General features: G+C 50.2%; 1 protein-coding gene across 1 annotated transcript; it reads right to left on the reverse strand.

Moving 5' to 3' along the window:
* Nucleotides 1-1,162: 1,162 nt before the first annotated feature.
* On the reverse strand, nucleotides 1,163-8,355 carry SURF6 (surfeit 6). The gene is made up of 5 exons (XM_075905947.2): nucleotides 8,199-8,355; nucleotides 7,178-7,475; nucleotides 6,256-6,504; nucleotides 2,706-2,791; nucleotides 1,163-1,939 (listed from the first exon to the last, which is right to left on the reverse strand). Exons 2-5 carry the CDS (start codon nucleotides 7,269-7,271, stop codon nucleotides 1,262-1,264), a joined length of 1,107 nt encoding a protein of 368 aa, XP_075762062.2. The 5' UTR covers nucleotides 7,272-7,475; nucleotides 8,199-8,355; the 3' UTR covers nucleotides 1,163-1,261.
* Between the last annotated feature and the right edge of the window lie 1,764 nt (nucleotides 8,356-10,119).

Genomic DNA, 10,119 nt, shown 5'->3' on the forward strand with positions numbered 1-10,119 from the left:
AAGCCAACAAACTCACCAGTACTGCTAGGAACCTGATAGACTTTGAAGTGTTTGCAGGTATTTGATTACTTCACAATGTAACATCTCTCCTTCTGTTCTTTTTCCGTATAATAAACCTTTAGTTTCAGATACAAAAGACTGGCTGGCAGCATGGGAGTTTGGGTAAGATCCAAACCTATACTGAGCTGGTAATATGTCTGACCCTTTGGGATGAGAACATTTTGTATATGGGATCAAGGTTTTTTTTAAAGTAACTTCTTACTGTACTGGACCTAGGTATGGGGCAGGCAAATATCGGTCTGTGGGCCAGATCCAGTTCAGTAAGGTCAGTCCCTGGTGGGCCCCCCCTCTCTGTTTACCTGCACCTCTGCAGGTATCAGGCGATTGTGGCTCTTGTTGGACGCGGATCAGAGTTTGTGGCCAATGTGAGTGGCGGGAAGTGGCGCAGAACGGGACGTTGCTTCCCACTCCCGTGGGCCACGAACAGTGATCCATGACCAAGAGCTGCAATCACCTGATACCTGCGGAGATGCAGGTCAACACAGAGGTGAGGGCCCATCTGGGACTAACCCTAGCAGGCTGCACTTTTTTACTGCCCACCCTGACCTAGGTTCTGACTGGGAGCCAGAGAACTGGAATGCAATGAAGGGGGCTGTGGGATTTCTTCTGGGCTTCTCGATAACAAGTGTGAGAGAACAGAAACCCACTTTATGACTGGTTGGGGAGTCTAACGTCAGTGTTACCCACCTATGTTCCTGCCCTGACCTTGGCAATTGGCGTTTCCAGTGAGGGCTACTTTAGACACCCACCATCACAGGAATTTTAGATAAAAACATGCTACAGACTCATGATAATGAACTAGAGACGCTGCAGGATTCCTCCCCCAGGAATGAATAGTTGAGATCAGAGAGAAATGAGGACTAGTCAGCCGATACCTGGAATATAACACTCCATTCTCGGCACCATGAAGCTAGAAAAAGGAAGGGCCCCATCTTCCAAACTTAACAATAAGCAGCTGACTAAACAGCCTGATTTTCAGAGGCACACGCATCCAACCCCTGCCCAATGCTCAGCACCCCTGGAAATCAGGCCACACATCTGTAGGTGCCTAAACCTGGACATGGGCAGTGAGAGGATAACGGCACCAGGTGCGGGTATCAGAGCTGGTTTGTAAAACAGTTTATTAATAGAAGCCACAACAAGCTCCGTAAGCACAGGCTGAGAGTCCATTTCCAGGCCACCAACACTGGTGGCCCTAGGCTCACTTCACGCCAGCCTTCTCCAAGTCCTCTGGCAGGATGCGGCCCTTCTTCCGGGCCCTGTCCTTCCTGTGCTCCACCTTGGCCAACTTCTTCTTCTGAATGTTCTTGCGCCGCTTGTCCTGCCGCTGCTGCATCTTCTCTACCACGTGCTCCGTCCGCCTCCCCCACTGCTTCTGGCGCTGGGCTTTGCGCTTCTCCTTGCGCTTCAGGGCCGCCTTCAGACGGTCCTCATCATCGCGGATCTTCACGCCTTCAGCCTTGTAAAGGACGTTGGTCCATTTCATCTTATTTTCCAGCTCCTGGGCTTTCTTCTGGTCCTTGTCTTTCAGCTCCTCCAGTTTGCTCTTCCTGGCTTCCAGCCTGCTCAGCAGTTGCTTGTAGTTCTTGCCCGTTAGAGGAGTGAGGTTGCCTTTCACTCTCTTCCTCTTCTCTTTTTTCCTCTCTGTCTGGCTCAGTTCCTCCTCCTCGCAGACTTTGACCCGGTTGAAGAGGATCCCATCCTTGCTCTCCTCCTTCACTTGCTGCGGCTCCACAGCTGTAGCTGCCTCCTGGGCTCCCTCCTTCTCCATTTTCTCCTTCATCTTCAGCTCCTTTCTTCGGCGCTTCTTTCTCTCCTTCTCATACTTCCGTCGGCGCCTCTTCTCCAGCACTGCTGGTGATAGCTCTTTAGCGCCCCCCTGTGGGAAAGGCCAGAAGACAAGAAAAGCTGTAATGGGATTGTGCAGAATTACAGCTGAGATAACCACAACTCCCTGGATTTACATTTCTCATGACAACTGTAAACATTGTCTCAGGATAGATGGTAAATCTATGGTTAGGAGTCTGACTTTCAGAGGTGCTGAGTACCCAGCACTCCAGTTCCAGTTGTGCATCCCAAATCCTGCCAGATCTCAGCCTTCTGGGAATCTCAGAACCTCCATCCTTCGTGCATACATGCATGAACTTCTCCCTTATTAGCCTGAGACAAGGGACATGTGGAGTCCACAAAGGTTGGGATTTCCTCAAAACTTGATTCTGGAGCTGTTTCTCCTCTCCTGAGAGTCCCACCAATGTGCACCTCCTGCACTTGGGTCCTGCCGTAAGGGCAGGGGATTGGACTTGATGATCTCTTGAGGTCCCTTCCAGTTCTAGAATTCTATGATTCAATGTTCTCCTCCAAGACTGGAGCGCATCAACCGGCTGTCTAGTTTCCCTTGTCACTCTAGGCCATATGCTACCTTCACCTCCTGCACAGAACCCTGAGTAACCTCAACAGGAGTGTTCCCCTGAGACAACCCCAAAAACATCATCTCCAAGGAGAATGAATTCCCTTCATGGGTCACTTTGCAAGCTCTGGATATTTCAGAGTGGCCACCCAGTCCGTATGTCTCTCAGCAACAAGCTGAAATGCAGGGGGAAGAAAGTGACCCACCAATCTATCCAACAAGTGGCTAACACCTTTACCTGACCAGAGATTTCTTGCATCTTCTCATGCAACTTCTGGCGCAAGAGATTCACAGCAGAAAACGAACCAGGATCGCTTTGTCCACCTGGTAAGGAGAGTGGGAGAATGAAGTACAGGCAGTCCCCGGGTTACATGGATCCGACTTACATCGGATCCCTACTTACAAACGGGGTGAGGCAACCCTGCACTAGCTGCTTCCCCCCAGCAGACGAGGGAGACGCGAAGCTAGCGCCCCTCCCCCAGCAGACCAGGGAGACGCGGAGCGGCTTTTCTCAGCAGACACCTTAGCTCGAGAATAAAGGACTGAGGGAAGTGAGGTGTGGGAGAATAAAACTGAGCTCTGGAGAAATGTTTGGCTAGAGTTTCCCCTACAATATGTACCAGTTCCGACTTGCATACAAATTCAACTTAAGAACAAACCCACAGTCCCTATCTTGTACGTAACCTGGGGACTGCCTGTAATTCACTTTGAACAGGCCACTAGCCACACAGGAAAGATCTTTGACAGTTTCCAGAGGGACCCAAGAAGGAAATGCAAGACACTGTCCTCAGAAAGGAACATTTCTTTAGAATTCCCTCTCCGCCATCCCTCACACTACTCAAAGTGATTGAGCCCGGAAGAATATTTTAACACCATCTGGCAGCTGGTCAGTTTCTCTCTCATGCACTCAGTGCAGCTCTGAGCTATCACACTTGCAAATGCTACTGGGTCATGTCTAAATCCAGACAAAAGCCTTTTCACTGAAGACTACAAGAGGGGTGGGGGAAGAGAACATTATGAAGACTCTCCTTTCTATTTGTGTGAAATGTGCGTTTTCAAACGCAGGCCCACTTCACACTTAAACATTAGACTGACCTAGTCATGTTGCTCAGAGTTGTGAAAAAATTTTACACTAACCCTCATGGTAGATTGGGGGGAGGAACCATTTTTGGGTCAGGGCCACTGACCCCCAGAAAAACCAGTCAGGGCCGCGCACAAGTGAGATGCAAAGTGAGACGCCCCTGACTGAGAAGGAGAAAGACACTCCCCACATTCCCCTCACACACCAGAGCCTGGGGGGCAAGGCTAGTAGATTTTGTGTGCTCCAGCCCTGTGGGTGGTTGGCTGGAGGGAGGGAGGGAGCACCAGTGCGGGCTCCCCAATGCTAAGCCTCAGGGGCCGGATCCAGACAAGCCAGGGCCTACATCTGGCCCTGAGGTTCCCCACCCTTGCTGTAGATGCAGCTATGTCAACAGAAGGATTCTTCCATCCACCTAGCTCCCACCTCTCGGAGAGGTGGATTAACTACATCACCTACGCTACAGCTTGACAGTGGTAGCACCATAGCTGTGCAGCTGTAGTGCAGACATACTCTCACTCCTCAATACATGTGGGCAGCCTGTCAAACTGTGCAAGGGACTGGAAGCAGGTGGGGCAGATTCTAGGGTGCCTGTAAACGAGTCATAGTCCCAGGCAGTGGAAATAAAGAACAAAACCACCCACAGCAATCAAACTAAAGCGGGTTTAATTTTCAGCCTCTCTCCTTTACCATGTGTGTGAAAATCACTTTTTCAGGGGATCAGCAATCCAGTCCCAGCAGAGCAGGCAGGCGACTGGCAGAGGTGTCAGTCATGCCAGCATCTCTAGTTGACAAAGTGTTCCACAATAGGAAGAGTCTGAAAAGCGACAGTTTAGGGATTTGCAGAACCCCCTTCCTAACCACAGTGTGAATCTGGGTCTCAACGGTGCACACACAATCTTTGTATCTAGAAGATGTCTAATGAGTAAAATGTTATATTTTCTTGAAGGATTTCTAAAGGTTTTGTACCATGGAAAGGCATCAATTATACTGTACATGCTACAAAGGATTGTGGAAAAGGAAAATTTAGGCTAATGATTTGCTCCATGAGGAAAGAAACTTCATGGTTTGGGGTTTTTTAAGATTTTTCCCGGAAGAGTGGTTCCCAACCTTTTTTATGCTGCAGACTGGCAAACACATTCACAAATGCTTGGCAGACCGGTAACATTTTGTTTGCATATTTATTATGCAAATAATGAATATGCAAATTAAATGTTGCAAGTCTGCCCAGCCCCTTGCTCCCTGGTGCCTAGCACCCTGACCCCCACTCCTACACCCCATGCCTTTTGACCTCCGACCCCTACAGTGCATACCAACCAACACCCTCTTATCCTGTGACCCCACCATGCCCTCACCCATTACCCCACCACATCCCCCCAGAGCAAGACTGCCCTCTCTAGGGAGCATGGCCGTTACTGCCATGTAGACAGGAAGAGCAGCCCTTCTCCTTCGCACCCCCTCCCTCCCTAGCGCACCTTGCATCCCTATGGATGGAGGGAGGAGCATGGAGACCCGGCTGGCTGCCATTATTGGGGGGGGTGGGGGGGAGCAAAAGCAGCTGCATGGCAGGGGGAGGGAGAGGGGGAAGCGCGGAGCCATGGGGAGGCACCTTTAGTTGCTCTGCCGCTGCAGGTAAAAGCGGCTGCACGGGCAGAGGGAGCAGCCGTTGGCAGCATTTGCCTCTCTCCTTCTTCATGCCTCCTCCCTCCCCAAGCATGGAGTGGGGAGGAGGGAGGGAGGCATCTCCTGCTCCGTATCCTACTGCCACCATGGCTGCCGGAGCTGAGCAGCCAGGAATAGCCGGCTTGAGCTCTGACAGTTGCTGCGGCCCGGCAGCAGACCACGGACTGGAGGCTGGGAGCCGCTGTTCCAGAAGATCCCCAAAGAACTCAAAATGACAAAGGTGGGATTATTTCAAATAATTATTTTGAAATAATAGGGTTGGTAGTATGGACACTCAGCTCATTTCGAAATAAGGGGAGTTACTTCGAAATAACTCCCTAACGTAGACCAGGGCTAAGATCAGAAGCATGGTTCCAGGGAATCTAGTCATTCCACACTAAAGGTTTAGTCCAGTAAATCGTCCTGATGTACAACACACGAACCACGTTTCATTCCTCCCAAATGGGACGATGAAAAATGAGTTAATTGGTTTCCATTTTATCTAGAGTCCTACAAACTTTCGGATACTCTGGCAAGTTGTTGCAGGGCTTGCTGCCTGAGTGTTTATTAGTTGAAGATGACTTGTTTGCACTGTAATTTAGATTTTCAGAAATTCATGGAAACGTGTGTTACGATTTACAAAAAGCTCCTGCAAAATTAGATTAGGTGAAACTAACTTAAAATTTCTTACAGGTACTGTCTTATTGCAACCTTGATCCCTGCCAAGTAACTCCCCTTACTTTCCTGCCGGACCACATCCCCTTACTTTTACCTTTGATTAGATCTGACTTAACAGAGTCCATTCCCCCCACCCCATGCAGTTAGACAGCTTTCCTTTGCACCTCTCTAGGAAACATATCCAGCTTCAACAATACAACTTGCTTATTGTGAACCTCACACCCAGTTTGCAGTCTGATCTTAGCAAAGATCAATACTCATGCTTGGAGAGTGAACAGTCTTCCCAGTCCGCTAGCATAGGGAAGGAAAGAAGTCAAGGCTCAATTCAGACAGAGTTAGCCCCGTGAACTCACCACGCAGGCCCTCTCACCTGTACTTCCTTTCTCACTTTTCCTCATTGCTGTTTTAGCTGGAGTGGATCTGTTCCCACTGGGTGCTGTTTGTTCGGCTGGAGTAGATGAGTTAAGATTAGAGGCTGTCTGCTTAGCAGATTTGCTGGTTCTGGGGACTGCCTGCTTAGCTGGAGGGACATTTGCCTTCTCAGCTTGCTTTCTGGGTTTCTTTCTCTTCTTTTTCTTCGGCTGGCTGCTTGCATCCCCAGCCCGAGCTCGCTTGGAAGCTGAAAGGCACAGGAAAGGTTTACAAAGTCACAGGACAGCTCTTTCTTCACTGTCGTCCTCGCCAAACAAATACTTTAGGGGCCCATTCAACATGCTGCATTTTAATGTTAAATGTATTTTAATGCTAACATAAGCCCCTCTTCAGTTATGGGATTTAGGTGTTGTTGAAAATGACAGATGTTAGAGCAGAGTTTCCTGTAAATAGTCGTTCAGGAGAGAGTCAAATGCCACCCAACTGATTTGCAGAGCACCCATAGCTACTTTTTTTCTTTCTTTTGGTAGTGTGCATCTGCTAGAATGCGCACTACCAATATAATTATTCCACACATGAATGGAAAAGATTAGAGGGAACATTGGTTAGAAGAACCCAGCTACAGCCTAGCTATGGCCAATGTTGTCCCCAGTTCAGCAACTACTTAAACCAATGTATAATTTAATGATACGCAGCTATCAAGGGGGCTAATTAGGTAATATTAACACACATTTAAATGTTTGCAGGATCAGGGCCCACATGACAGCATGGTTTGACTTTTACCTACCAAGTCATACAGACCAGACCAAACGGCGTGCTAACCCTACCAAGCAAACCATGCCACAAACCAGGATTCCTAGAGCTCAGAAATTAGCATTAAAAAAAGGAGTCTCATTGCTTAGAACAAATAGAAATAATACCGAGTTTTCTTTTCCATGGCTCCTGGACCTGCTGCACACAAATCTTCTGAGCTAAACTCTGTAGGTATGAGTCTTTGATGGCCAGACTAGCCATGCCCACTCAAGGTCACTTGGTGGCAACACCACTAAACTACAGACTGAAAATCTACAGTCACACCCCAGAAGAGAGGCTCAATTCAAGAAACGACGTGCTCCGCACACAAGTGTTCCTCCTTGGGAGCGGGGTTGCCTCGCTTAGCGTCCGAGCGGATCACCAGCACTCCGGGTCTTCAGAGGGCTGCACCATCCATCTTCTTACCTGGATATGGAAATAAAAGCTGGTTCATGAGCGCGTAGCAAAGGGCTTCATTGAATGCCAAAAAGAGAACGGTAACAAGTAGCAAGTTTACAACTGCATGGGGGGCAATGGAGGAAACAGCTGCACAGAAAAGAGGGGGCAATGGGGAGGAAGGTGCACAAGAGGGGGCACAGGGGACAGGTAGTGAGGAGGGAGGAGCCATAGAGGCAACACATGGGGTAACAGGAAGGAAGGTGCAGTGGGGGGCGCAGGGGACTGGTGTGTTACAGCAGGGAGGGCACCGCACTAGAGAAGCGCAGGGAGTAACAGGGAAGACGGTACAATGGGGCACAGGGGATGGGTTTCATCAGGGAGGGGCAATAGGGGGGTACAGGGAGGGGGGGCTAGAGGGCAAGGGGGTCCCGTGGGGGGGAGGGGCAATGGGGACATAGGGGGTGGGTTACGGGGGAGGGGCAATAGGGGGGCACAGGGTGGGGGGGCTAGAGGGCAAGGGGGTCCCGTGGGGGGGAGGGGCAATGGAGACATGGGAGGGTTACAGGGGAGAGGGGCAATAGGGGTACAGGGGGGGGGGGGGAGGGGCATGGGGAGGAGAGGGGGGAGGGGCAGGGGGGCACAGGGTGGGGGGGCTAGAGGGCAAGGGGGTCCCGTGGGGGAGGGGCAATGGGGACATAGGGGTTACAGGGGGGAGGGGCATAGGATAAAGGCCCGGCCCCCCCAGCTCACCCCCGGCCGCTGTCTCAGCCACGCTCCGCCAGCCGGGGCCCCGCATGGCCAGGCAGGCAGCACTAGCCGAACGCAGAACCAGCCTCGCTCCCCATTGGCCGAGGCAGCGAAGGGCGGGGCCCGAGGAGGAAGTGCTGCGCGCGCCTCGCTGGCTGCCCTGGAGCACGCGCCCGTTCGCCCTGGCGCCACGTCGTGGGCTGCAGGCAGCCGCTGCAGAGCGGGAGCGCACGTGGGGTACCCCAGCTGCACCCTCCCTCCCGCGTGCACTCTTCCTCCCCCTCCCCCTCCCCCTCCACAATGAGGCTGCATTTGCATATCCCCAGGAATTCTCCCTCCCGGTGCAGCTACCTGCACATTAAAAAGCTTTGCTGCCAATCTCCCCGCTGCTGCCCCAGACTGTGCGTGTGGGGCTTGGGGGAAGGCCGGCTTTGTGCCTACGGGATTTCAGAGCGGGGTTATGCTTAGATCCCTCAGAGGCATCTCTGCCACCTTGTCTACAAGCTGAAATTAGCTGGCATAGCTATTCCAGAGGAGCGCCTCGTGCAGACTGCAATACCGAACAAAATCACTCTTATCCCACAATTATTACTCGGCGTTGACAGGGGAGTAATTATTCCTAGAATAAAGTAATGTTCGTTCCAGGATTATGTCCACACCGGGGCTATTGCTTGTTTATTTTTGAGGCTCTCAAAAGTTTGCATGGCCCATTCAGCTACCACAAATCCTGCTACTTCCAGGAGGAAAAAGCCAGCACTGAAGTTTATTACACAAAAAAGCAGTTAGAAGTCCTAATATTGTTGGATAGTGATAGAAATATTGTTGGGGTATCCAAGAGATGCAGCTATAATCTGCTTCCTATGAAAAAAATGTGTCCCAATTTTTTAGATTTTCCTGTTGGTCATCCTACAGTTAGGCCAGGCAGTGAACTCAAACAATACAAGGAATTTTAGGAAGGCGTGATGTAATTATGCAAGCGTAAGGCCCAAACAATCTTGTCCCTAATCTTGTTTAAACTGCCCTGGGAGTTATTTACTCTAAAATACTGGAGAGTCTCATGAAACCATGTGACTTCAGTAACCTGGGCTTTTAGAAAAAAACACCATGGCTATGTCTGCTCTTGCGGCTTCTTGCGTGAGAAATATGCAAATGAGGCTAAGTGTGGAATAATCGCCGAGCCCCATTTGTATATATAATGAGCCACCATTTTTGCAGAAGAGGCTCTTGCGCCAGAAGAAGCTGTCTACACTTTCCCTTCTTGCTTAAGAAAAACCCTCTTGCGCAATGCCGCTATGCTGATTATTTTCAGGAATAAGGGCATTATGCAAGAGGGTTTTTCTTGCACAAGAAGGGGCAGAGTGCAAGAGCCTCTTCCGCAAAAATTGTGGCTCATTAGATATGCAAATGAGGCACAGCAATATTCCACACAGCCTCATTTGCATATTTCTCACGCAAGAAGCCGTGAGTGTAGACATAGTCCATGTATTGTGAAACTGTAACCCAAGCACCTGCTGGGTGTGGTGCATTGTTCCAGCTGGGGGCACTGAGACCACTGACAGAACAATGAATCTGCTCTACAGCCTTAGCTAGCAGCCAGCTGGCTATTAGCTCATGAGGTCCCTGATTCAGTCTGTCAGTGTTACAGAATCTCTGCTAAAAATGCTTTGTAGCAAATCAGTACAGAATCCTGCTATGTCTATCCAGCAAGTGCACCTAGGCTGTGTCTACACTGGCATGAATTTCCGGAAATGCTTAAAAAGGAATAGTTTTCGTTATAAGTATTTCCGGAAAAAGAGCATCTACATTGGCAGGCTGCTTTTCTGGAAAAGCCCTTTTTCCGGAAAAGCATCTGTGGCCAATGTAGACGCGCTTTTCCAGAAAAGAGCCCCGATCGTCATTTTCGCGATCGGGGCTTTTTTCCGGA

This window comes from Pelodiscus sinensis, chromosome 23 (assembly GCF_052426305.1).
Source record: "Pelodiscus sinensis isolate ZL-2025 chromosome 23, ASM5242630v1, whole genome shotgun sequence".
Taxonomy (NCBI): domain Eukaryota; kingdom Metazoa; phylum Chordata; order Testudines; family Trionychidae; genus Pelodiscus; species Pelodiscus sinensis.

Coding starts and splice junctions, on each gene's coding strand:
- SURF6 (XM_075905947.2), bottom strand. CDS start 7,271: ATGGCTAGTCTGGCCATCAAAGACTCATACCTACAGAGTTTAGCTCAG. Junction 2,792..6,255: donor AAGTGAGAAAGGAAGTACAG/GTGAGAGGGCCT, acceptor TCTCCTTACCAG/GTGGACAAAGCGATCCTGGT. Junction 1,940..2,705: donor TGCAAGAAATCTCTGGTCAG/GTAAAGGTGTTA, acceptor CCTTTCCCACAG/GGGGGCGCTAAAGAGCTATC.